This window comes from Anopheles funestus, chromosome 2RL, assembly GCF_943734845.2.
Source record: "Anopheles funestus chromosome 2RL, idAnoFuneDA-416_04, whole genome shotgun sequence".
NCBI classification, from domain to species: domain Eukaryota; kingdom Metazoa; phylum Arthropoda; class Insecta; order Diptera; family Culicidae; genus Anopheles; species Anopheles funestus.
The window spans coordinates 3646973-3672867 of record NC_064598.1 but is presented as its reverse complement, the minus strand read 5'-3'; the positions used below and the strand labels follow the sequence as shown (position 1 = coordinate 3672867).

General features: G+C 42.2%; 6 protein-coding genes across 7 annotated transcripts in view; 3 read left to right on the top strand and 3 right to left on the bottom strand.

The window, feature by feature from the left end:
• Positions 1-8658, bottom strand: part of LOC125774781 (uncharacterized) — a 32009-nt gene extending 23351 nt beyond the window's left edge. Inside the window, exon 1 of the mRNA XM_049445001.1 lies at positions 7188-8658. Within this exon, the coding sequence (XP_049300958.1) occupies positions 7188-7343 (156 nt within the window). The 5' untranslated portion in view covers positions 7344-8658. The remainder of the gene's footprint in view (positions 1-7187) is intronic.
• A 632-nt stretch (positions 8659-9290) lies between these two features.
• On the top strand, positions 9291-10662 carry LOC125774803 (putative GPI-anchor transamidase). The gene is made up of 4 exons (XM_049445040.1): positions 9291-9425; positions 9489-10208; positions 10283-10452; positions 10541-10662. The coding sequence occupies exons 1-4, from the start codon at positions 9360-9362 to the stop codon at positions 10620-10622; spliced, it is 1038 nt and encodes a 345-aa protein (XP_049300997.1). The 5' UTR covers positions 9291-9359; the 3' UTR covers positions 10623-10662.
• On the bottom strand, positions 10458-12470 carry LOC125774794 (ataxin-10). Its single transcript, XM_049445028.1, has 4 exons — positions 12200-12470; positions 11264-12099; positions 10916-11182; positions 10458-10853 (listed from the first exon to the last, which is right to left on the bottom strand). Exons 1-4 carry the CDS (start codon positions 12274-12276, stop codon positions 10660-10662), a joined length of 1374 nt encoding a protein of 457 aa, XP_049300985.1. The 5' UTR covers positions 12277-12470; the 3' UTR covers positions 10458-10659.
• A 642-nt stretch (positions 12471-13112) lies between these two features.
• On the top strand, positions 13113-15977 carry LOC125774795 (uncharacterized). Its single transcript, XM_049445029.1, has 2 exons — positions 13113-13729; positions 13812-15977. Exons 1-2 carry the CDS (start codon positions 13426-13428, stop codon positions 14735-14737), a joined length of 1230 nt encoding a protein of 409 aa, XP_049300986.1. The 5' UTR covers positions 13113-13425; the 3' UTR covers positions 14738-15977.
• A 1929-nt stretch (positions 15978-17906) lies between these two features.
• LOC125774810 (calcineurin subunit B type 2) lies at positions 17907-23237 on the top strand. 2 transcript variants are annotated; one of them, XM_049445049.1, is made up of 4 exons: positions 17907-18217; positions 18559-18598; positions 19728-20026; positions 20366-23237. In XM_049445049.1, exons 1-4 carry the CDS (start codon positions 18215-18217, stop codon positions 20534-20536), a joined length of 513 nt encoding a protein of 170 aa, XP_049301006.1. In that variant the 5' UTR covers positions 17907-18214; the 3' UTR covers positions 20537-23237. The 2 variants fall into 2 exon arrangements, with proteins under 2 accessions (XP_049301006.1, XP_049301007.1); XM_049445050.1 differs by lacking the exons at positions 17907-18217; positions 18559-18598 and adding an exon at positions 19131-19630.
• Positions 23238-23284: 47 nt separating this feature from the next.
• Positions 23285-25768, bottom strand: LOC125774802 (uncharacterized). Its single transcript, XM_049445039.1, has 3 exons — positions 25456-25768; positions 24539-25084; positions 23285-24462 (listed from the first exon to the last, which is right to left on the bottom strand). Exons 1-3 carry the CDS (start codon positions 25484-25486, stop codon positions 23924-23926), a joined length of 1116 nt encoding a protein of 371 aa, XP_049300996.1. The 5' UTR covers positions 25487-25768; the 3' UTR covers positions 23285-23923.
• Positions 25769-25895: the final 127 nt, after the last annotated feature.

Here is a 25895-nt window from a genome sequence, read left to right as displayed (position 1 = left end):
CGGTGTACATAGAAAGGGAGAGAAAATTGTTTAAATGAAACAACTCGCCAAGTACGGAAAGAAATTGACGAGAAGTTGTCTACATGAACATTTCCCCCCCCCCCCACCCAAACCCCCACATCCTCAACCCAGAAGGGGGTGTGTTTGAGGAGGGTGTGCTGTGCGGATAAAGGCAATGAAACTTTAGAAGTACCATTTATCGACCCAGCAGCAGCAAAGGCAACAACAATAACAGCACAATAACAGTAATAGTATGCAGCGGCCACAGTACAATTGTGCGGTGTGTTGCTGCGGTGGTGGATGTTTAGTTGTTTTGCATTTGGTAGAGGCTAATGGGGACGCAAATTCCGCTACAGAAATAATGTAACGTAAAACTAGCACTAGAAGGCGCTGTTAGTAATAAAATTCAACTAGACAAAAATGAGCACAGCAGCATCGTGCAAGCAGAACACAAACACAACCACATTCGAGGCGCATACTAAAGAGCGAGAGAGAGAGAGTGAGAGCATACATGCGTACATATCTATAGAGATTGCAAGGCTGGGTGGGTGTGCCGGGGGGGATGTAGCGCCGCGCACACTTGGATCAAATCAAATACAATCGCGCAGTCTCTTAAAGCATTTGCGAACGCGCGCGCGAGTGAGCGAGACAGCGCAAACCGTAACGCGATCGGAGTGAAAAATGTTCAAAAATGGAATTTGAAACTACACACCATCGTAACAAACGGGCAGCAAAATATAACAAGCCAATCAATTCAATCAATTCAATGATGCGCGCGGTTGTAATAAAAATCAACAACATCCACCGCACACATACACAAATGCAAACGGCATACAATATGAGAAACTTCTCATGTGTGCGGGGGAAATGTGGGAGTGTGGGGGTGTGGAAGTGCCATACCATGGCATAAGAAGGCGTAGAATATTCTCAAGTGGACATGTCAAATGAGAAAAAAAGTGTTATAAACAGATCGAAAGATGAAATGAAACTAAGAGAACCAAGAGAAAGAGAGAGATAAAGAGAGAGAGAGAGATAAGAGTAAGAAAACATGGTCTTGGAAAATATGAATATTTGAAAGAAATAGACCCTGAATGGTTGCTTTTATTACTATGCATCATACATAAAAAGATCACTATCGCATACATAGAAACAGACACTACACGCACACTTGTAGAGATTTCTAAATTAATGGTAGATGGGATCAAAGTGGGTATAATATACAGGTGGGCTTATAGCTCTTTTCAGCAGGCCATTTTTAAATGCCCGTTTGACGTTTCGCGTTACGGTTTCCATGAGTACCTTTACACCTCCACAACGATACACACAACCAGTGTGACCAGAACTACCGATTTTTTATAACACTACCGATTCACAGAAGAGCATCCTGAAAGTACCGATTTTTCATGAATCGTTCCGAAAATCAAAGATTTTTCTTAATATTGGTCAAGAAGCCATATATGCATGTCCTAATTCATTTTTCATGGCAATATCTATTGTGTGCAAACCACACGTAACGAAGAAAATAATCTGGTCACTCTGTACGCAAGGTACGCTTTTTCACACACATGCTCAAATGACCGTAACGCGATCTGTCAAATCTTTTTTGTATTTTTTTACAGAGCAGTTGTCAAAGCATTAGGGATAAGCCCACCTGTATATTATACCCACTTTGGATGGGATGTTAGAATCTAGGATTGTTCCCTTTGTGTGTCAAAAAAAATATTCCAAATTACGTAATGAGCGTTTGTAAAATAATGTACAAAACAATTTGCTTCAAAATCTTCAGAAAAAATAAAATACACAATCCGTACTGAAAACATGCGATATACAAACACATTATGTAACGCAGTATGAACTTCATATTCAATATGAATATTCAAAATCAAATTATATTTACTTTGCGAAAGCCATTTACAATCATGAACGATTTCTTGCGATGAAGAGAGCAATTGCAACGACAAGGAAGAAAATGGGTAAGCAGGAAGCTAAGCGGAAGTGATGGTAGACAGCAGCCAGACGGCAAACAGCTAGATGACACTTGCCGCTAAACACCCAGTAGGAAACAGAGAGGAAAATTGAGAGCGGGAGAGAAAAAGAGAAAATATTGCAATAGCATGTGAAAAACGATTCTTTCTCGCCATGGAAACATGCTATACTCTTAAAGTGAGATGAAAGACCTTCGACTCATCGATGGACACGAAGAAGAAAAAAAAACGTCTTGACATACTTTGACCTTTTCTCCTATTTTCTAGTGAAGAATAAATTGATGATCATTTCCGGAGCAGAAAGGGAAGCGGTCAGGGGTAAGATAAAGATCGGATTCAGCATAGCATAGTATGTTGTTTTGCGTTTGGGGAGATGAGAAGTGGAATAATAAAACATTTCAACATCGAATGTCCTGAAACCTTGTTGGCCCGAACGGATTCGAACAATTTATTCTGCCCTACCCATTGTCCCGCAAACAGGGTGTATTATCACTGGATCTTGCGATACCGAGTCCGGGCATGTGTAGATATCTTTACATTCGCCTACTAAAAGCATGCCGTATCATAAAAAGCGCACGCCAAGCGATAAGCCTGTAAAGAATGATCTAACAATGTGACTTGTCGTCGTTGGCATTAGTTGACGTTGCCGCCGTCGTGTCCTCTTGGTGGTTTTTGGAGTATTTGTTAATTTTGTGTCTAAATTGCTTTTATTTAAAAGCTAAACTAACACACTTGCAAGCGATGGAACGAACCAGCCAATGACGGTGCAGGTTCAGCCCCAGTGATGGATGTTGAAATGAAGCAAAAACAAAAAAAAGAACGAGTTACAGTAATAAAAACGAATCGTTATTAACGTAAAAAAAAACAATCTTTTTTACTACACACCCCAAAGCCAAAAGACGAAGTTCAATTTACGTAAAATTAAACACGAAAAGGGAGAAAAAAAGGCAATGGAATGTAAAACTCGATACAGAAGAGAGACAGAAGAAAAGCAAACGGAATAGAAGTAGAGTACACAGTGTATATACACAGTATTAAAAAGCAGAACGCTGAAACAGTGAATACACATGAGTCGCCGAGCCGAGGAGTAGAGAAGTACGAAGATTAATGATCGTCTATAAAATGCACATTTTCTTTGCTTCAGCACAGAAAAAAAAGATGCCAGAGCGAGAAGGACGATCGCTAAGTTCATAGTTTCATTCTCGCGCAAACAAACACCACCCTCACCCCCCTGCCATGGGCTGCTTTTCCTTCACCATCCGTGGGGCAGTTTTGCTGTACGGGAAAGCACTTCTTTCGCTTATCCGATTAAAGTACACCATGAAACCAAGCGAGAAAGAGAAGTAATAATCCAAACGAAGAACAACGGGAGAGAGACAGAGAGCGGAAGATTTTAACTTAACGAAAGAGGAACAACATAAAAAAGCATACCAGAGCATATGACAGCAACGAATGTTTGAAACGGTGGCGGAGGGTTTTGGGGAGAAATTGGAAAGGCAAGTGGGCAAAAATAAGTTAATACAAACGAGAGAAGAGAGATAGAAGAAATACAACATATCTCGTTACCGCCTTTTTACTCTATTCCTACCAGCCGCGTATCTCTAGCAGTCCGCTTATCCCTTCCATCATCAACATCTACTAAATGTAATGTCTGTGCCGCATTCATAAGCAAAACCACTCCATACATACATACCGATCATTACTAACACACATACAGACACAAACGCGCAGCAAATGTTTTACAAAACTCATGAAACTAAATTACACTTTTGTAACTTCATGAAAATGGGCTATTTGCGTTATGAGTGTATTTGCGCCGGATACTAACAAATGCTAACGAACAGTGTGCTAAGAGAGAGAGAGAGCGAGAGATGAGCAAGAGCTGATATACAGTGACGGCCAAAAGTTTTGCAGTCGCAGTGAAGGATTTTGCTTGATTGGATGGATTTTTATGCTCATTCGCTGAGGGCATGTGCCAGAAGGTTGTTGCACAATGGTGCAAAACGGGCGGCAAAGCTTGGGGTGTTTTTTTCTTGTTAAAAGGTGGCGGTTAAGGGGTCGTTAAAGCATACTAGATACGATGCTCCGCGTGAGCTTTGAAATGGAGCAAAAGTTAGAAGAGAAGAATTGGTAACACAATCTCGCTTAACTGTGACTGACAGCGTGTGCATTTTAACAGCGGACAATCTGGGCGGACAAAAAATACTTCTATGGTGGAAAAGATAAATGCAGCAAATTTGCTGCGAAACTGGCAGTAACTGGGTGGGGAGGGGTTTGCTGGTACAAGTGTGAGGCACAAGATTTAGTTTAAGCGAACGTACATAAGGAGATAGAACCTTTTAAAGTACGAGAACGGAGACAGAACACACTACCAACATTCCCTCAAAAAGTCATGCCCGGAGCCATTTGACGCATACAGTCAAATGTGACCGCTTCTATACATTTTGAAGAAGTGAAAAGCATAAAAAGATTCACAGTTGACATATTGCTGGAGAAGAGGGAAGATGGGGAAGGGAGGGGGATGATACGGGGGTAAGAAAGCGTAATAGCAGAACTAACAATATAGCGATATTTTTCACAACATAGTGTAAAAACGGGGACGACAGCCGACGACGACGACGACGACGAACCTGCAAGCATACGACGACGACAATTGACGCTCTGGTTTCAATTGTCAAACAGAGAAAAGAAAGATGATCATAACACAAGGAAAAAGGGGGGAGCAGGGAAACAGGAGGAAGCTTACCATCCTTCACCTCTCCCCCAGCCGCCAACGTGTGGCGCCCTACAAACAGACAAGCAATAATGTGAATAAATGTGTAACAATTTTGAAACTCTAACCATCGTCATCCTCCCATATATTCAAGACACAGATAGATTGAGTTGATTCGTAAATTTAACGAAATGAAATGAATTCATCCACAGGAATTTCAAAGGATGGGAATTAAAACTCGCACACCAATGGAGGCATGCCTTCGAAAACAACAGATCAAAAGAGAGAGAACTGATCAATTCCGAACACGGAATTGTTGAGCTGTTTTTTCTTTTGCTTTTGTTAACACATTTTCTAAAGTTTCTGTCTAAGCCACGTAACGTTTCAACAACGGGTTTATGGGTAAGGGTGATTTCAGGATGTTCTTATACAATTTTCCTACCAAAAGAAATATGAATAAAATGATTAACCACTTCACAAAAACAACTTCCACAACCGTTTTGTAATATTTTGACTTTTCGACAGAGTCCGTCCAGCATGGAATAAGAGCTCCATCGTTGGAAATTAAAATCCAAGAACACTCCACGCTAGCCGCAGGGTTAAGCAACCTAGAGGAGAGGTAAAATTATGTGAATTAAATGTACAGTCTATTCCCGAGTTACAACCCCCTCGAGATACGGCGATTTTGATCTTGACAGTTTACAGTTGTTATTTTGCTCAAATTGTCAGTTTTTTTAATTTTCTCACTGACCGTAAAAATTAAATACATTCTCGATAAATATTTTAAGGAAATATTGAGTAGATATTGTAAAGATTAATTAATACACTATTCAAAACGATTTCCAGATTATTTTTTCCTATAAAATATTTGAATAAAGCTTTCGACTCTCTGCGTATGCTTATAAACGATGTATTTCCGACTGACGACGATTTCGACTTACGTCTTGCTTCGGGCTCTTTTTTTGGTCCCAAATACAGTCGTAACTCGGGAACCGACTGTAATAGAAATTAAATATTTCTTGTTTACAGTTTTTCGGTAGTCTACGTTTCTTTTTTTGCATTCATTAATGCTTCAGACCAAATGCTCCGTGTAATATTCTTTAATGTTTTCGGTATTTAATGGTTTTTTTTTCAACTTAGTACCAAAATAGCGTATTGAAATTTGAAGTAAGTGTATTTTCCTTAAAGTTTTCTTTTATGCAAATATCCTTAGCGTTCGGTTAAAAGGCGTTCCACCTTGAACAGGACCTTTAAAACGGTTTAATTGGCTTTTAACGAAGGGCACAACCACAATGAACATGTTGCTCATCCCTGCACTAGTTCAACGGTGGGTTTAAAGCATACCCTTCTTTAGATGTACGTACGCTATTTCTCGCCTTCCTTGAGAGTTGCTTTTTATAACTTGTGTTGTTGTTGTTGTTTTTTTAGTGTTGTATTTTTATTATTACCGTTGCTCTTCTTACGAAAGCAAGAAAAAACAACAAGTCAGGCAATTAAACTTTGAATTATCCATTTCCCCTATTCATATTCTCGTGCCGTCTTTTGTACTCTCCCGCTCTCGTGAGCCCTCTCGCCTTCTCCCTGCCATTTGTCCTCTCTTTCGCACGCACACACCCGGCCAATCGGTTGCACTATCTTTTGGCTCGTTTTGTCGGGATGCTAGGCGGGATTGGGGGGGGTGGAAAGCATCGAACCACCCCACCCGCGCGCAACCCAACATACCAACAACACCCCTTTCGGGCTTCGCACTGCTCGGTCACTGCTCCGATAATAATAATGGAATTGTGAATGCGCTCTCGCTCTACGTTTCCTGCCAGCACACTGCCATTATGTTCTCTTTTGTATCTATTCCATTCTTGGTCTTTTCTACACTTATCGATTCTTCACTTTTTCGCTGGTACCACAATCACACTGCTCCTTCCCCACAACCCCTTCTCCCACCTCAACTCACCACAGCCTCCGTCGCCACCACTATCCGTGGCGTCCTAATCCTGATGCTTTTTGCTCTAACTATACGGCATCTACTAATACAACGGGCTGGAGCATGGGTATATTTATTACGAAAGAAGTAGAAGCTAGCAAGGAGAAAAAACATACAAACCCACCCCACACGCACACACACTTGCATGCATTCCACCGGCAGCAGCGTGCATGCATGGCCCACTAGCGCTAAGGCACAGTGCGAACATATACATGAAACGCCAACACGCTTGGCTCGCGAGTGCGAGCGAGACAAGGCATCGCAGGCTAATCTAAGTAACCACCTTCCGCAACATTAATACATTCATTCAAATGATCGTCTTTCTGCTTCTCCCCATTACCTATTATTGAAATAATAAAATCTTGTTCGTGGGTTCACATTTCTCTCTCTCTCTCTCACACACTCGCGTCGTATTGCTTGTGTGCTTGAAATAGGAATTCCACTCAAAGACATCAACGTTTGGACTACTTCGTCTAGGACGAGAGAGGCGCACACGAATGCCACTTACCGTTATGGTGGTGCAGTCGAATATCTTATGAAGTAGCGCTTTGTTCGGAATGGTTGCCGAAGGAAACAGCGGGCACAGATCGACCGTTTGGTTGAAGCACAGCCGACAGAATTGACCGTCTCGTCGGTGTTCTGGCCGCGAATCGGATTCGTTCATCTTGCCACCCCGTTCGATCCCAGCGCGGAATATGACAATGGCCCCGGCCTAGTACAATCCGCGCACGTAATCAGCTCTCCATCTGGTGAATGATCACCTGAATTCTTGTTTCTAGCTGTTTCTTCATTCTCGGTGGCAAGGGAGGGGGGCTTACAATTTCGCAGTCAAGCAATTTCTTCTTATTGAAACCTTCATTCCGATTTATGGCTCTGATTCGGATTCGCGTCTAATCGTAAGGGGCCAAATGTTAGATCGCTATTACTACATTGATGACATTTCGCTACAATCGCACGAAGCAGTTTGGCACAACAGTGAACAAGCTTTAACACAATAAGATGCGGAACATTACGGGTTCGAGCCAGTTGTTTAATGCCGGAATTGACAGAGCGAAAGAGCAGGAACGAACGATTCCGCTACCATGCACAAATTACACAATTATGATGTTTCACTCCCCACCGTTGTTGCATTCCACAAGTGCGCGCACTAAGCTACACCACACTATGCACAGGTATACGCGAACGTCGTCGATACGGACACACTAGTATAGTAAACAACGACAACAACAAAAAAACCTCCACTCAAATGGCAGTTTTCATTTACTCTCATTAGCACGAGCAAAAAACGACACCCGAACTATCCCCGATGAGGGAAGGTGATTGATCATTATTCACACGGCAAAGTTAAGCCATACGCACAAAATACCAAATACGACCGATCGAGGCAAGCAGCCTGCTGCTGTTGCTGCTACTTAACGGATTCGAATCTATGCCACCACCCCAAAAACAGCACCCGTTCGACGGTTTGTTTTGCACGATGCTGAGTGTGTCACTTGCTTGATTATTCTATCATAATCTGTTAACGGTGATTTTAGTGGAATAAGTGATGCACTTTTTTATTTTATACTGAGTAGTTGTACACACTTTACACGATTAGATCCTAGCATAACGGTTACTCCACAACCTCACTCAAATTGCGCACCATTTTAACCATAGTAGGCTATACGATGGAATTGTATGCATGTAAATATGTACTTTCATTACGAAAAACCCTTTTTTTGTATGCACTTCATCACTCTCTAGCTGTACCTAACGGCAATCACGTACTACACAATGGCATTTTATGACACTTATCCAATTCGCCTAACTTGCCTTCCAATTTTGTAAGGAATAATAACAACAAACGATAATTGTGTGCAGTTTGTTTCGTACGGGCACGACCGTCCGTTCCGTACGATGAATGAATGAAGAATGAATGAAATGGATGGGTGATGAAACGTCCATACCGGCAATCAACACATTTTCGGAAGGCGTATAAAAGAGACAGAAACAATTTGAACCATTCCGTACGTTTCACTCGCATGGGAACAATAGCTGGAATTTAACGAAATGTTTCCTCTATACACTGAATGTGAACCTAAATCCCTACCGGTTTTTACTTACCGAAAGCAATGTTTTATTTAGGGTTTAAAAAATTGATTATATTTCAAAGCACATTTTATAACAATCACTGTTATTAAATGTACGATTGCTCGCGATAAAGTGCGAGGTACAAAATTTAATATGAATAAATTTGATTATGATACTTTTCTCAACATACTAGACAGAAAGGTTGACGACGTTTGCTACCTGTCTCTTTTCCCAATCTTGAAACATATCCACGTAAACGAGACCGCACGATTTTCACACTTGCCTCACTCACACACAGGTGTCGTTCATTGGATTCTGTCGTTAACTTCCCACCAAACAAAGCAGTTTTTTTTATTTTTGCAAGGATTATTTCACCGTTTAACATCACTTGCAAAAAGTTAGCAAAAGTTTGAACGTTTGAAATAGAAGTGATATAAAACTAAACAATGGAATAGGTAAAAAATACATTTTTTTCTATTCGTGAAACGCGTGCAGCAACCCCCAATAAGAGTTTCGTTAAGATTACGCACGCATTTGACGTTTTCGTTAAATCTGTGTTGTTGTTTTGATCCCCACCCGGTCAAAAAGGTGGATTTTAAAAGGAAAGAAAATGTCGCTTTTACAAGTTATTTTATTAATGTGTGGTGTTGTGCTCGCTTCTACCAATGAAATTGAAGTACACCAATAACGAACAAGTGGCTAAATGAGCATTGCTTTATCTAGTTCCATTTCATTTCAGTTACCCGCAAAGTTTGTAACAAGCAGCTCGCACACCAACAACTGGGCTGTGCTGGTGGACACGTCCCGGTTCTGGTTCAACTATCGGCATATAGCGAATGTCCTGTCCGTGTACCGTTCGGTGAAACGGTTAGGCATTCCGGACAGTCAAATACTGCTCATGGTTGCGGATGATATGGCATGTAATGCGCGCAATCCACGACCGGCCACGGTGTTCAACAATGCCAAACAACACATCAACGTGTACGGTTCGGACGTTGAGGTTGACTACCGTGGCTACGAGGTGACGGTGGAGAATTTCGTACGGTTACTCACTGGTCGTAATGAAAACGGGACCGCTCGCTCCAAGCGATTGCTTTCAGATTCGGGTAGCAACGTGCTGATATACTTGACCGGTCACGGTGGCGACGGATTTCTCAAGTTTCAGGACTCGGAAGAGATCACCAACCAAGAGCTGGCCGATGCGATTGAGCAGATGTGGCAGAAGCAACGCTATAATGAGCTGTTCTTCATGATCGACACATGCCAGGCCGCGTCCATGTATGAAAAGTTTTACTCACCGAACATACTCGCAGTGGCCAGCAGCTTAGTGGGTGAAGATTCACTCTCCCACCATATCGATCCTGCCATCGGGGTGTACATTATAGATCGCTACACGTACAATGCGCTCGAGTTTCTGGAGCGGGTTGAATGGAACAGCAAGAAAACTATGGGAGATTTCGTAAGTTCTACATTCAAAACCGGTCCAAGTTTGTTGTTTTGTTTGCTTCAGTACTGTTGTTGTTATCTTCCTAGCTGTCTGTTTGCCCCAAGCGTGCGTGCATTTCAACGGTAGGCGTCAGGAAGGACCTTTATCCGAAAGATCCCTTCAAGGTTCCTATAACGGATTTCTTCGGATCTATCCGTCCGACCGAAATTTCCTCGGATGTAGTCAACGTGACGCTGTCAACCATTCCAGAAGCAGTGTAAGTAGTTAGTAACACTGGTCAATTTTATTGATTGATGGTTAACGAATGTACGTATCGTACATGGATGTATGTTTCTCTTTTCCAGATCATCGCCAAAGCCTATCAGTAAGCCAAACGCTCAACTTTTTTACGAACAGTTTCCTACCAAACTTTTCCCTCGGTCTTAGTCAAAGAAGATAGCAAATAAATGATCCAAAAATAACTCTACGTAGAACCGCCTTTTGCATCACCACTGTTTGATGGTCTTCCATCGGTGATTCGAATCGTTCCTGATTTGTACTCCGTGATAAGCGAGTTTTCTGCATCTGCCAGCTTCTTCAATCCCGCTATGAATTGCTGATTTTCTACATTATCGTCACACAGGTTGTGGATCGCCAGAATGCTCCATTCCTTAATGACTGTAGAAAGAAAGTATTAGTATGGATGCAATAAGGTACAACTTTTACGGCGAAGTTCTTACGCGGATTGCGAGCGTCCAGATTAGTGCATTCCAAAATCGCTTCTATAATGTTCATCTCACGGGCTAGCTTTTGATTTTTCTTTGATTTGTATGCCAAATTTGCTAACGCTTTTACGACCGCTGATCGCAAAGAGTAAGAAATCTGGGTCTCGATGTCCAGGTTACTGTCGCCTTGCTTAATTTTCAAAATTTCTTCTATTTTCTGCACCGGTGTGAACATGTTCTTCATATCGGACTTGCCGAGCAGCTGCATTTGTCGCAAAAGGCCTACAAAACAGAGACAATTAAAGGTGGAATTAACTGTTGCATGAACCATACGCTCGCAGCATGAAGTGTGCTCTTGCTTACATCCGAGATTTAAAAATAGCCCCCCGTCGTGGCGTAGAAACGATCCATACGGTTCCACACACGACGCATCAGCGATTAAAACTAGCAGCGTAAACGCTTCCTCTGTGTCCTGGGCATCGAGCTGCACGTTATCGGTTTTGAGTATCATGTCCGATTTCTTCTTAAACTCGGCCAGCAAATGTTTGAACACATCCGGGTGGATCGGATGAATGCGCCGGTCCTCTTGCCTTATGTACTCGATGAGGTAGCGGTAAAGCAGCAGCTTTTTGCTGACATCGATCTTCTCCAACACCTCCACCATCTCGTTGCTTTCGACGATAAGGTACTCCAAGAATATGCATACAAATTCCGGCACATTTGTTTGTGCCAAACGGTTGGCTTCAATGTTTTCTAGCAGCCGATTCAAAATGTCGTGCAAATTTAAGCTCACTGCCTTATAGAGGAAGCCGTTGTACAAAATCATTGCCGAAGCGTTTGAGTACCCTCCGTTGGATGATACATTTTTGAGCAAAAACGTATTCATAAACGTAATGATTCGTTCCTGGTTGCACATGTTCTGTACGCAGAGATTGGCCAACAGCTGAAGACAATTGGATCGGACATTTTCAGGTATAGTGCCCTGTTCGTTCTCCAATATATCCCGAACACGTTCCAGGAATTCCACACGAGCTACGATGGCATTTTGAAACGATTCTCCTCGGGCGCAAGCTCGTTTCAGTAAGTTTAAGCACTTGATGGCAATGCGATTCGCGGGTTCCTCCTCCGAATCATGGCACACGTAAAAACTTTCTATCAAAATAGACACTTCTTGTCGGAACGTTTCTGCATCGGTATCGCTGAAAAGGTAACAAAAATAACGTAAAAAATATACGAATTTTCCAACCACGTTTTGCTCTAAAGAACATTATGTTCTGCGGCCCAATTCGATTACATTACCTTATATTCAACGAGTTTAACGTTTCCAACACCTTGTCGTAGTTTTTATCAGTAATGTTTTGCTTAACATCTATCATAATGAATGTGAAAGATTTCTGTAGGTGGACTGGAAGGAACCGAAACTGCAGCTGAAAAAGTAGCAAACCGTACGGGCCAGACCGCGACACTGCGTTCAAGAAAAAAATCAGCTGTCAAATTTGACCTCTGCGAACGAACTGTTTTCTTTTTGAACAAAATTGCATCAATTAGATTTTTTTTTGTAAAAAATATGAAATACGAGAACACATTTTCAGTTAAGGACTATTATAAGAAATAGGTCGCGATCAAGTTTTATAATATAAAAACATTAAATAAAAAAAATCAATTGTTTACGTTTTATTCTCCAGTGTCAAACCGCAGAAGTAACCGAAAAGAGATGGAGCAACGAATAGAAAGAGATGCAATAATAAAATACAATTCCCAAGCAACAATTTAAACACAACTGCAGATAACCACTGTTGACGTCTATTTAAAGTCTTTATAACAAAATGATAGTCAATATTTTTCATAAATCCATGTCTAAATCATTGTTCCACTATTGATTTCGATGTACAATCGCTTTGGTTACCATCAAACTGTTTCTTGCTGTATCAAACTGATGATCAAACTGTATATTGTTTTAGTTTTATTTAGTTTACTATCTGATTTGTGTTACGTTAATCCAATATTAGTACGTTTCGTATAGAAAACCAGCTCTTCGTAAAACAATACCGGTACGTAGTAAACATCAAAATCCTACAGCTGAATATCCAACAAGGAACGCTAGCCAGGGCCTCCAAAGACTTGTAGCAGACCTAATAATATACTCCTGCTGGTGGGATAAGAATAAAATAATAAATGTGATTCTCTACTGAAAAGATAAATAACTTTAAGGATTTGATGATTGTAATCTATAACAAGGAGATAATTATTGCTGTGAATCTTTTCACGTGGTTCACACCTTTATCACACTACTGTACAAGCATTCCGAAATTGTACGCCCCTCCTCTAAAGGAGGAGGAGCAAAAGGATGCTTTTCGAGCATGCGCAACAAGCACACTTTGCCTAACGTTTTAATTTGAACGCAATGAAAGTTTAAACTCTGCAGTCACGCTCGGGAAGCTGTAAGGGACATAGGTTTTCCACGGATAAACCGAAGATTGTGCTGCAAAAAGGAATTATAGTGTTGTAATAAGTATATCAGTGCAATGGAAAGTAACGCCAGCAGTGATATCGATATGTCCAAGCTCGGTGCATCGGCCAAAGGACTGTTGACCACATTCGAAAACGCCAATGCCAGCCTTATGGCATCGGCCCTAGTAACAACGGTGCAGTTTGCAGCGGTCAAAGACATGGCCGAAACACTGCGACACGGTGACTGTGGTGAAGTGCAAAATCGACCAGAAGCGTGTTTTAGCCGCAGTCCCATGCAGGATCTGTCCGATGAGGATATGTCCGACTTTTCGTCCAACGAAAGTGACGGACTGGAAGAGTTAGATTTGAAAAACTCTGGTTAGTGATTCGTTCTGCTGGCCTGTGATTGTTGTGGACAAGGATTGTGCAATTAAACTTGTTTCCCGTTTCTTACTATCAGGCCATGTTCGCAGTGGCGAAGAAGAGGCTGGCAGCCAGGCTCACGACAGTTGTGGATCACTGGTGCCAGTAATGCCGGTACTCAATCTAGCCGGCACAAAGCTAGGTATTGGAGGGACTGGATTGAATGGGACCGGTGCCGTCGTCCGAAAAATGTTTACCAACACCAGAGAACGATGGCGCCAGCAGAACGTGTCGGGTGCGTTTGCCGAGCTGCGTAAGTTGGTCCCGACCCATCCGCCGGACAAGAAGCTGTCCAAAAACGAAATTCTTCGAATGGCCATTCGGTACATACGTTTGCTGACGAATGTGCTCGAGTGGCAGAAGAAACAGGAAGCTAACGATCGCACTCCACTGAAGCAGCGAAGCTCGCAGCAGCAACTTCAGCAGCTGATTCAAACTGCACAAGCCCCAAATCATCTAGTTCAGCATTCTAATAACGAGAACCATTTCACGGGCAACTATCGTGAAAATGGGAACAATCTGTTAATGATCGTATCACCCAAATCGTTTGCTAAGTCCACCAGCACTGGAGGTCGTACCAGCAGACTCGAATCGAAGGCAGAACCACAGTATGTGGAGATTGAGAAAATAAAACTGGTCAGCAAACTGTGTCCTGTGAGCAAGTTACCCAAACCACCCGGCTCTGGTAACACATCGAGCACCAGTGCCAAAAGCCGCCGCAAAACGATGGGCAACGCGTTACACTTCCGGTCCGGTTTGCACATCAAAACGGATCTGATGGCACTTTCGCAACCGTGTGGTTCGATACCTACCATGATGGAGAGCGAAATTAAGCGCGAACTGACGCACCATGGCCAGTTGGTTTCGCACGCGGGTGAAGGACACAGCCGCGAGTGCTTGAATGGTGGCGATGGGATCACGCAGGAACGAACTACCGAAAAGGGACTGGAAAAACCAAAATAAATGGAGCAGCTACAGAGGGGATTATGTTCGTATTTACAGCAACACAATCATGCATTACGGTATCCTATTGTAGAAAAATTCGACGTGGTTGCACGAAATATTATTAACATCCCAGATACATGTCCGCCAGTTAGTCATCAACTAATCAATGTCAAATATAGCGTTTCCTATCATTCGAACCTTTCACTGATTTTCACTTCTAGCTTGTAACAAGTGGCCGCATGTTTATTCCATGTAATTAAATCTCAAATCTACGTCGAAGTGTGTCTTTAACGGATTGATGTAGTTACAACAATTTGATATCTAAAGTTTCACATTAATTCCCATTGATCTTTAATTCCGGCTGCTTAGATCAGGGGGCTGCAAAATACGAGGGCCTCCCGAGAGGTATCGAGATTGGCCCTCAGCTGTGGATAAAAAGTTTGGAGGCCCCTGGCTTAGATGATTCGAATTGGTCCCTAACACCGACGCAATCCATTTTAATTTCTCATTTTAGTCTACAATAGTGGCTGGTTATCTGTTATTCTAATTACCTTTAACCGGGGCGTCCCGGTGGTAGATTTGGTAAACTTCGCAGGTCCACACGGCAGGACCGGGTTCAAATCCCATCCGGATCGTCCCTCCGTAGCAAGGACTGACTATCCAGCTATGTGGTAAAATAAGTCTAGTAAGCCAAAAATGGCCGGCATGACCTTAGAGGTCCATACGCCAAGAAGAAGAATTACCTTTAACAGCTCAATCGGCAAATTAATTTAGACATCGTTGTTCTCGACTACGCTACTTGAAGCGGTCTACCATATCGTCACTAAAGCGCCTTCACTACTGTCCTGACACAGAGGGATCATTATTCACTTTTTTGTTTTCTGGTACAACTATGGCCGATAATTACAGCTTTCACATAACTTCATGAAGGTTCGATTTTCGGTAGCGGCCTCTAAGGTCTTCATCCCGGTCGCTTATGACTTACTAGACTTATTTTTATTAAGCTTCAGGGTAAAAATTTGTATTGAGTTCACGGTCATTACTGAATTTATTTAAAGTTTTGAGTATAAAAAAATAATATAACGGCGAACATTTCAACTACATGTCTGCTGTATCATCAAACGAAATATAGAAACTTACTCGATGAAAAAAATAAGAAAACATTAAAACCCACCACGACTTTGTTCACTAATCCATTTTCCCATCGATATCACATGAGCAGTCGCCTGCCAGGTCGTCATCGCCGTCGCCTTTTATTTGTGTGAAAACCTCCTATTTAAATTCATTACACCCCGAAATTCACTTGGCGGCCGCTGCCACGTGTTTATCACATCGTTTTGCGTTCAAGTGACAAATATGAAGCGAAGTGATGAGTAAAACCGAGAATCTGGTCTGGTGTAGATAAGAGATTTCGCCACACCCTACTTGACTTCTTGCTTCGTGCGTAGCTTGGACGAACCGGATCCATGCCCACCAATGTTGTGCAAAAAGGGTGCACTTCCTTCCTTCCGTCAACCATCCAATTAATTTCAAATGATGCTTCCGGCCACACGCCAATCCCTGGCACGTGTCGACACCTAACGTTTGGTTATCGGTATCACGAGTAGCTAATAGGATAAAGATTAGTTTATTTTATTGATTAGTTCAAATCACAATTTAATGTAGGACAGATAGTTTCATTTACAACCCAGCTTCCGGATCTGGCACAGGGGAAAATTTGAGCCCATACTGTCCAATCGTACGAATTATCGATCGTCCCAGCAACCACGCCTACTGAGGGAAGTGCAATGCAAGGCAGACATATTTTTTGTTGCATCCCGTGTGATGCAAGCTAGTAGAAAAGATTATGTTGTAATGGTATTGAAAATGAGAAAAGGTTCCATTTAATAGGCAAAAGCACGGAGAAAAGTGTGAAAATTGTTACGCGATAAGCACCGTGAGCTGTGAGCCCAGGATAAGGATATTTAATCCGCTAACTTCTATCAACGTTGTTCGTCCTTTGTCGGTTGTTTGTCATCCATTCTAATCAGATTTTCCGATGGGGTAAAAAGGTAAAAATAAATCATTAAAAAAATTGTTTTGATAATCGTTTTTTGGAGTTTTGTGTATTTCGCATCAATAGTTGAATTTGACGATTAGAGTCAAACGTTCCGGAAAACGTGACGGTAAACTGATGGAACAAAGTCAACAGGTACCGTACGGCAGAGTGCATATTTTTTCGTGATGGAATTAACAAAACAAAGATAAATAAATGTATAGTTGATAAAAGCCGATTAGAGGCACGTCTAGGCGATGTCCTTTTATTTGATTTTAACCCTTGTGAAAAGTGGTATGTGTTGTACGATAACAATAACTTAATATAGTCCATAAGACAGGCCATTACAATTGATTGGCGAACGACAGTACTCGTGAGTATATTTTGAGGCAATTTTGAAAAAATGCATCAGATTCTTCATATATTTTATTGAAGAAGTAGTTCCATAAAACATTTGATTACGTTTCATTGCGATAATCCGCCTTAAAGGCAGACTAACCATTGATCTGTTTAGAACTTCCTTCGCTAACAATTGTATTAAGACGAGACTCTTTAAGTCGTTTCTAGCTATCAAGAACATACTGAAATATAGACAAAGAACTGAGAAATACGGACTTAAACTTCCCAAATGGATCTCAACCCGTTGGGAATGTAAAGGCCGGATTTCCGTACGACCTGCCCTGAATAGTCAAACGAAAAGATACGTTTAGTCCCGGTGCTTGAAAGCTACTTAATTCTTCATTTTTTAGTCTACTTATGTAAAACAACTTCTGACCTGAAATTCTGAAAATGTCTAATCTGATAACAGAAATCGGCTTGTTATTGTTTCTGTGTTCTATTGCAGTAAAAGAGGACATTGTTTTTTACTTTTACACACAATAATTTTCTTTTCTTTTTACTCTCTCTTTCTGTTTGTTTGCATTTTATTTGAGTAACATCTATTATTCTCTACAATATCGAATGCTTGCGATTCAACCTACAGGCGTTGGCCTTTCAAATTTTCCCCAATCGGTGTCGATACTGCATGATTTAACGTCGAAAGTACTCGAATTGAACTGACAAAGCATCTGCTCGAAATTTTTGTCCACTGGGTTATGCTGCCCGTATACGGTAAAGCTGTGTGCGTGTAACGAACCTTCCCGTCATCGCTGGGGGTGTGTGGCTGTGTATGCATTGTACTGCTCAACGTCGAACGTATTGCGCGTGTGTGCGTGTTAAGCAGTCCGTCGTCGTTTTCGTTCGTAGCGAATCTTCTTCGAAGCTCACGCAAAAATCCCGTGCAATTAGCGTAGGCCGTGTGTGGTTTCTGTGTTTTGGCGAATTTGTGGCCCCGATTTGGCAACCTGTAATCAGGACGCGTTACAGTACGTGCACGAACAACCGAGGAAACGTAGTCGTAGGCCACACGCACTGAGCAGCGTCTTTTGGTGAAGCATTAGTACAAAGCAACAGATCAAAAAATGGTAGGTACCTCTTTTCATGTTTCGGCGGTATCCGTGCAATTTTGCGTGCCGTAATTAATGTATTAATGGAAACGAGCCAATGCATAGAGCATAGGAGTGCCGTACGATATCTGCAAAGAAGATTAACCGTGTTCCGGAAAGGCAAACAGCAAAACTTGGTGCAGTGTCTGTGGGGAGTATTGAAAATTTCATCCCTTAGCTTTTGCCCAGATCGTCTCGCCCTAGATCGAAAGTTGCTATGGCGCCCTCTTTGCTTGCACGGTTATCTACGATTGAACGTATTTAGATTTGTGGCAGATAGAATAATTCTAATGCAAACATGATGCTCTTTTTATTTACAGGGAAATGAAACCTCGCTACCGATGGAGCTCTGCTCGAACTGTAAGTGTGCTGTGAATGGGCGCTTTCCGCGAACGATTATTTCATGCATTGTACATTTGCCATAAGAACAATTATTCTACACCTAAACGTGTGAAGAAAGAAAAACACACGCGTATCACTGATTTGATCGGCGTGCGGTAGTAGGCCACAAAATATCCGTAGTGTACAAACGCGCGCGCTCTTTCGCTCTCTCCCTATCTCTCTCTCTCTTGTTCTCTTCTGGTGTAATTTTGTGCATGACCGTGTGTGCTATATGCCTGCAGCATTAGCAGCAGCATACGGCTATTCTCGAACCAAGCAAGAGTTTATCGATTTTCCTCCTTGCGAAAGACGCTAATAGTGAGGCGCATCGATCCTAGGGTGCAGGAATGATTTTAGTTTCCGAATTCGACAAGCGCATCCTAAAGCTATCACTAACGCTAAGCTAAGTAAATATTGAAGACATTTTTTCCTAATTTACATATTTTGATAAACACCACTAACTAGCCAGTAATATTTAAATTTAGCTGGTATTATGTGTTTAGCTAAAAGAAAACAGAGTCGCTACAGGATGCGTTGCGATAATACACAAATCACATTTAATAAATGCGCTTCTCTCTTTGTACTTTTAGTAACACTAATCGGCTCCCACTTGCCGATGGCATGGCGCATGTCTTGCCAATTTTATCTGAACAACACAATCCCGCACGATCATTGCCGCGGTGCCGCGGCACACAAATGTTTTTGTTGCTTTGCATTCGGCGTATTATTTACATCTGCCAGATATTTGTCACCCGTCTTCGCGAATGTCGCGTGGGCCGCCCCACTAGCGAAGAAACGCTTCATTGGGACGCGCTACCATGGGAACGGCAGCAAAGTCCATGCTAACTCGGTCGCTCATATGCTTACCGATTGAACTGGATATAGGATCAATCTCAGTTTCCATTTATCCAGCGAACGAAGAGGATCTTCCGTTTTGTGTTCTGCTAGCCGATTTGACTAGTGCTAATAGAGCGTCTAATTAACCGATGGGTCAAGTAACATCTCGCACCCGTACGAGAGACGAGAGAGATAGAGGGAGAAGACGGTTTTGTCATCTTCGCATCACATGATAATTCTAACGTGTTGCTTTTCCCCTGACTATTTCCAGTTGACGCGGATGAAATCCGTCGGTTGGGTAAACGATTTAAGAAGCTCGATCTCGACAATTCGGGCGCCCTGAGCATTGATGAGTTTATGTCCCTGCCTGAACTGCAGCAGAATCCGTTGGTGCAGCGCGTGATCGACATCTTCGATGCGGACGGTAATGGTGAGGTCGATTTCAAGGAGTTCATCCAAGGCGTGTCGCAATTCAGCGTGAAAGGTGACAAACTATCGAAGCTAAAATTTGCCTTCCGAATATACGACATGGATAACGATGGATACATCTCGAACGGGGAACTGTTTCAGGTAAGCGCACCCTAACGTACGGCGTTTTTTTGTGGTGAAACGATATAATTCGCTCGTAGCGTATCGTCCAAAAGTAGTAGCTCGTACGTGGCGGTCCCACTGCTACGAGGGTAGAGCTGAGGACGTTGAATCAATGCTAAAAATAATCATTCATCGTTCCGGGCTACCTTGAATACATGCATACCATCGTATAACCCGCGAGTGTGCGACTGTAGAATCGGAGGAATGTGTAGTATTGCTTTTGTTTTTGTTTTTTTTAAACAAAAATCATGTTTCCTTTCATGTTTCTACACTACCCTCTCCCTCTCGCAACTCGTTTGCCACTGCCACGCGGACCAGGTGTTAAAAATGATGGTCGGTAACAACCTAAAGGATACGCAGCTGCAGCAGATCGTGGACAAGACGATCGTGTTCGCCGACAAGGATGAGGATGGCAAGATTTCGTTCGACGAGTTCTGTTCGGTCGTGGGCAATACGGATATTCACAAAAAGATGGTCGTGGATGTTTAAAGCACCCCGTTTCCGCCTAACCTCTTCCACCAACGGGCTCAGGAGCGCGCACGTGCAAGGCCTGCCTCCATTTTAGAAGTGGTCTGTACCAGTCGAGCACGGCACTAATGAAACTCGTATCTCTTACCCAACCACACTGGGAAAAACAAGAGGCAACACGGCGTCGTCGTCGTCGTCGTCGTCGTCCTGCAAGCTTCGTCTAAAACTATTGCAATTATCTGCACCATTACATCCTTACCCCGTATCGTATCGTTGCGAATGACGATGAGAATCGTGTGTGGGATTACTAGTTGGGTAATTTCTACACCAATTTACCTTATGGGTTTTTTTATCCATCCACCAGCAAAACGCAGACACACGCACTAAATCGCTAAAAATTCATATTTAGAAACGCTCACATCATCCCGCTGTGTTGCGTGGTTAATTAAATGCGAGGAAAAACGAGAGCATATTCATAGCACGTCGGATGCCAGAATCGTCAGAATAGGTAGGATCGAGGTGGTGATGTTGTGTTTTGTAAGCTATCCAGTGTTTTGTTTCGTTTTTACTACAATCTTCCTATACCAGTTCTATTCGTCGTCCAGGAACAATGATTCTGTTTTCTGTTTTTAATTTCCTTTGTTCGTAATTGTTTAAGAAAGAGGCAACATAATGCTTTACACCTATATATTTACACATTGTTGTTGATATGTCTCTTTGTGCATTAGTCTGTGAAACTTCGTTATTAACCGTTTTTAAAACCACAAGAAACGATGAATATATGCTTAGCATTACGTTGTATAGTTTTGTTTTTTGTTTCAATCATTACACTTATCGTATTATCTAGACCAATGTAGTTAAGTAATAATGATATACAAAATAAAATGTGCGATCTATGCGATGGAAAAAGGATTAGTGTGTAATTTGCAGCAAGTCACATACAGCTCTAATGAAAGATCCTCAATGCAGTAACCTTCCATTGGCCATATAAATATAACAGACGGCATTTGTTTTACCTCACCTCTCCTGTTCATTATGGAAGGACTTCTTTTCATTTCGCTTCCCAAATTCACTCTATTGTGTACGTTTTGTTTTCTTATGTTTCCTTTACTCTTAGCAGTGAGTAAGAGCGTAAAGTGTGAATAGTAATTCATGATAACAAAAACAAACAAAAGCAGAAAACAACACGCGCATGGATAGGCCAGTAAGAATATTTAATTGAAAAAAAAATGGCATTGATAATTTAAGCAACAAACTTCGACCGTTAATCTAATGTTTAAACCAAAAGAAAGAAGGAATTATTAACACTCGTAAGATGCATTGTTGCGGTGTGCAAAACTGAGGCTATGGCAAATATAAAGATACACAGCATTAAATTATCGAGAGATGGAAAAAATACACCCATTCACATTCACATAGTCGAATATTAAAAACATGCTTTTTGAAGTATTGAAAATTGATGAAAATATGCAATCATTAGCCACACAACACGAAGCACATTGTTTGACAAAAAAAAGACAAACCAATTTGCGATACGTTGCAAACGATTTAGAGCGTTTAAGGAAAACGTATTGCAGACTGCTGTTAACATGTTTTTTTTTGAAAGCAAGTGCATGTTTCGAAACATTGTAACTTTTTACGGAAGCGTTTTCAGTTAGAAGCACATAACAACAAACAAAATAGAAGAAGAAAGCAAATCGTACTTATGCATATGTGAATCAACAACACTTAAAACTGAATTGCAAGTTTGTTAACATAGTTCTTAACATACGATGTTTATCTACGCGGTAAAGTATTCATACTTCTACACAACAGACGATCGTGGCAAAAAAGGCTCTTCGTTTGTTTTTCCTTTTGAATAGCGTTTAATAATGAAAACCCAGCGCCGATTACGTGTTTCATAGTTCACAGATAAGCAGCAGGGATGTGTTGGGGCCGTTCTAGCTTATTTTTGGCAATATGCCTTCCTTTTCAAACTAACAAAATCACAACCGCGAATTACACGTGTATCAGATGTACAAGTAAAAACGGTGCTTTTGTTCGTAAAGGGCCATATTTTCCCGTTGGATCAGATTCTTAGGTTAGGAGTAAATTTACTTGCAAAGATAGAGAGAGAGGGTGTGTTGTGCCGTAAGCATATACCTACTAAAACCAAACCACAAACCGTATCGTGATGCGATAAAATGAATTATCTGCACATTTAAACAACACGTTTCTAACACTATTATTATGATGGCACGGACGGTTTTATCTGGTCGGCAACTGAAACTTGCACGGGCTTGTCCCAATACTCTCCCACCCCAATAGGGAGGAATGAAGAGAACCTTGATGCCATTTAACATCATCATCGCTAACTGGGATGGTGGTGTTATAACAGTTTAACTTACATATAAGTGTCGTTTTCAACGGTGATCGGTCTTGACACGAAACACCACGAATCTCTCTCCAAAAACAAAGATTAAAACAACCCCCACCCCCCACACACACACACACCAGGTCTTGTAAATCGATCCTAAATGGCGCATCTTTTGAATTGAATTCTTCATTCATCAGTGTCATTTTCGCAAATATTCGCACTAAACATAATCGAATAATCGAAATCATATACCGAAGGAGGAAATGAAGCTAACGTCAATGGCGGCGGCAAATTTATCTCTAACCAATGTGCTCTACGAATAAAACAGCCAGACCTATATCTGAAAGACGTTCAAGATGCATTCCATCCGACGTTACGACGTTAATTTCTTTCGCCTTAAAATGGTTCCGAAATTGTTTATAGTTTCTACCTGTAAGAATGCATGTTTATATAGTTTATTTACTTCTGCATATTGACGCCACGATGCACGGATTTGTTTTTATCATAAAATTTTCGTTTAGGCACATGGTTCCTTTCACATTCCGATAATAATACGCACTGTGTGGGTATACAACACTGTTAAATGTTTTGCACAAGTCTAATAAATTGGAGCAACTTTGCTCGTTCGTCTGTTTAGTTAAACTAATCATCATACTCGATCGCACCGACTTGGAATGATGTTGATAAAGGACAAAGTAGGTTTCTGCTTTACTACGGTTCGGGAGGAGATCACGAAGCCCGAAGTACAAATGACAACTGATCTGTCTTCATCAAAAGCATACGCTAGGCGTTAAGTGGAAAGACATTAATTTCAGCACCCCAATAGGTGTAAAATAATAAGTTACGGTCGTGTCTCCCTCCTGATTAGCAGATTCTTCCCTTACTGCTGCTTCGTTCGTTGTCGTACGGAGTTATTCGGAGCGCGAGATCGTACTTATAGATGTAGAATAGATAAGAATAATACGTATATGTGAATACACTATCTATACGCTTGTTGGAACGAAACGTTCCTACGAGTGTGTATGAGCAATCTTCTGCACAAACTCATACGCTTACGCAAGCAAAGTACGTGGAAAGTGATTCATCTCGATGAAATCCTGCACTATTTCCTCTAACAATTCCCGCGTTATCTGTGGACGACGCAGCTTGTACCCGTACGATTTAAGTTTTTCATTGCACAAATGCAAATGCTTGTGCAGCAGCAGCTCCTGGTCCATGTACGGTGTGAGCGGCGTATTCTGCACACCGTCGCGCTGGCACAGCTCGGCCCACGGCCCCAGGTGTCGATCGTTGATTTCCTCGATAGCACCCGCCATGTCGAGCCTCGTCATGTTCGACATAGTGACGCCCCAATAATCGATCTTGATGCCAAACATGTCGGCAAGCAGCTCGCTGATCATCGCCTGGGTGGCATTGCTATCATCGCACACGTTGATCGTTTCGCGCACTGTGCCATCGGATTGCAACAGCTCCCAAATGCTACCGCACACGTCATCGACGTGCACTACGTTCATCTTCATCGTTCCGGTCCAGAGCAGCTTCATCGTTTCGTCGAGATGTTTGTAAATTCCCGCTATAATGAGGCGAGGTGCTAAAACAAAGAATCGGTAACACTGAGCATTATTCTGGCTTGCCTTCGAAGGGTATCGATCGTCCAAAACACGTACTCAATCCTTTTCGATCGCCAACTCCATAGCAGATCGGCAATCTCAGTATGGTATAGGGCAAATCCTTTATGGCGGTCAGTTCCTGTTCTACCTTCGCCTTATACTTGCCCACCATCGTCCACGGTTCGACGGGACAGTCTTCCTTTTGCGGTACCTTCTCGTCGGAGCACATGCTTCCGGTGCTAAGCTCCACGTAACGCTTAGCTTTATGCTTCACAGCCTCTGTTGCACAGTTTAAGCTTAGTTTCAGTATACCTTCCTGGTACACGGGGTCCGTTTGGCCGGGTTTCGTTTCGGCCGCACAGTTTATCACATAATCCCAGCACCCATCGATTTGTTCGCCCTCCACTCGGAACGCATTTTGGCACGATGCAGGATTTATTAGATTGGCGCTCACAAATTCTACCCGCTCATTAGCGAACGCTTGCGTGTGTCTGCTGTTGAGCCAGGCCATTAGTGGCGGTGTCTTATCCACCACCTTAATCCGGCCCGCTAAATCATGAGTGACGAGATGATCAACTAGATGGCGCCCAATAAATCCGCACCCTGCAAAACATGAAAAAGAAAAGCATCTCCTTTGTAGCGTAACGTGCAGCCATGAAACGCAGCTTCAACCCTATCGGTGATTGATCTCAGCCACTGCCCCCAAAGTGGCATTGAACCGTGATTATCGCTTCAGAACCGGCTTTGGCTGCAGCACACCACAACCGGCTTACTGCTGCGGCTGATGGCACACGTTCTTGCGAATGTGCGATGCGCAGAATATCGATCATGAGTGGCAATTATGTGACATTAACTTAATTATGAACGGGGCCAGGGAAAGATTGTTGCGCAACGAGATTTTTCCAGCCCCATCTTTCTTCCGGTTACCGAACCGACAAAAACGGCAAACATTCCATTACTCTAGCGTAAATTACCTCCAAGGACTAGAACGTTCGGTTTTGACATTATTTAACTTTACACTTGCAAATGCGAAAAGAAAATTGCACACGAAACGGGAAACGAAAACACGTTCAAATCACAAATGCGCGGACACACTTAACTATAAATTAGAGTAAACACGCAAAGCTAATGGCACTAAACGATAGTGAAGCTTGTGGAAACCGAGAAACAGAAGAATGCAATGTACAAAGTGCAACGAAAAAATGTGAAGACACAACCAGTGCAGTGCACGGATGCAACCGTTGCGGCAGATGGGATGTTTTTGTTTTCTTTTTATCACCCAACGGCAGTTGCTTTATATCGTGTGTGGAGAGATGGTACAAAACGCACGGTTAGTACATTGCTGCATGCCACCGGAACCGGCGTACGGTTTGACAATTGAACACACCAAATGAGGTGCATAATATTTAGGAAA

Excerpts from the sequence above, each read along its gene's own strand:
- LOC125774794 (XM_049445028.1), bottom strand. The coding sequence starts at position 12,276 with ATGATAGATGTTAAGCAAAACATTACTGATAAAAACTACGACAAGGTG. Across the intron at positions 11,183-11,263 it reads GCTATTTTTAAATCTCGGAT|GCCTTTTGCGACAAATGCAG; the intron begins GTAAGCAAGAGC and ends TCTGTTTTGTAG. Across the intron at positions 10,854-10,915 it reads TCTGGACGCTCGCAATCCGC|TCATTAAGGAATGGAGCATT; the intron begins GTAAGAACTTCG and ends TTCTTTCTACAG.
- LOC125774795 (XM_049445029.1), top strand. The coding sequence starts at position 13,426 with ATGGAAAGTAACGCCAGCAGTGATATCGATATGTCCAAGCTCGGTGCA. Across the intron at positions 13,730-13,811 it reads GTTAGATTTGAAAAACTCTG|GCCATGTTCGCAGTGGCGAA; the intron begins GTTAGTGATTCG and ends TCTTACTATCAG.
- LOC125774802 (XM_049445039.1), bottom strand. The coding sequence starts at position 25,486 with ATGTCAAAACCGAACGTTCTAGTCCTTGGAG. Across the intron at positions 25,085-25,455 it reads GAACGTTCTAGTCCTTGGAG|GGTGCGGATTTATTGGGCGC; the intron begins GTAATTTACGCT and ends CATGTTTTGCAG. Across the intron at positions 24,463-24,538 it reads TGGCGATCGAAAAGGATTGA|CACCTCGCCTCATTATAGCG; the intron begins GTACGTGTTTTG and ends TCTTTGTTTTAG.
- LOC125774810 (XM_049445049.1), top strand. Across the intron at positions 18,599-19,727 it reads GATGGAGCTCTGCTCGAACT|TTGACGCGGATGAAATCCGT; the intron begins GTAAGTGTGCTG and ends GACTATTTCCAG. Across the intron at positions 20,027-20,365 it reads CGAACGGGGAACTGTTTCAG|GTGTTAAAAATGATGGTCGG; the intron begins GTAAGCGCACCC and ends CACGCGGACCAG.
- LOC125774803 (XM_049445040.1), top strand. The coding sequence starts at position 9,360 with ATGTCGCTTTTACAAGTTATTTTATTAATGTGTGGTGTTGTGCTCGCT. Across the intron at positions 9,426-9,488 it reads CTTCTACCAATGAAATTGAA|TTACCCGCAAAGTTTGTAAC; the intron begins GTACACCAATAA and ends ATTTCATTTCAG. Across the intron at positions 10,453-10,540 it reads TCAACCATTCCAGAAGCAGT|ATCATCGCCAAAGCCTATCA; the intron begins GTAAGTAGTTAG and ends TCTCTTTTCCAG.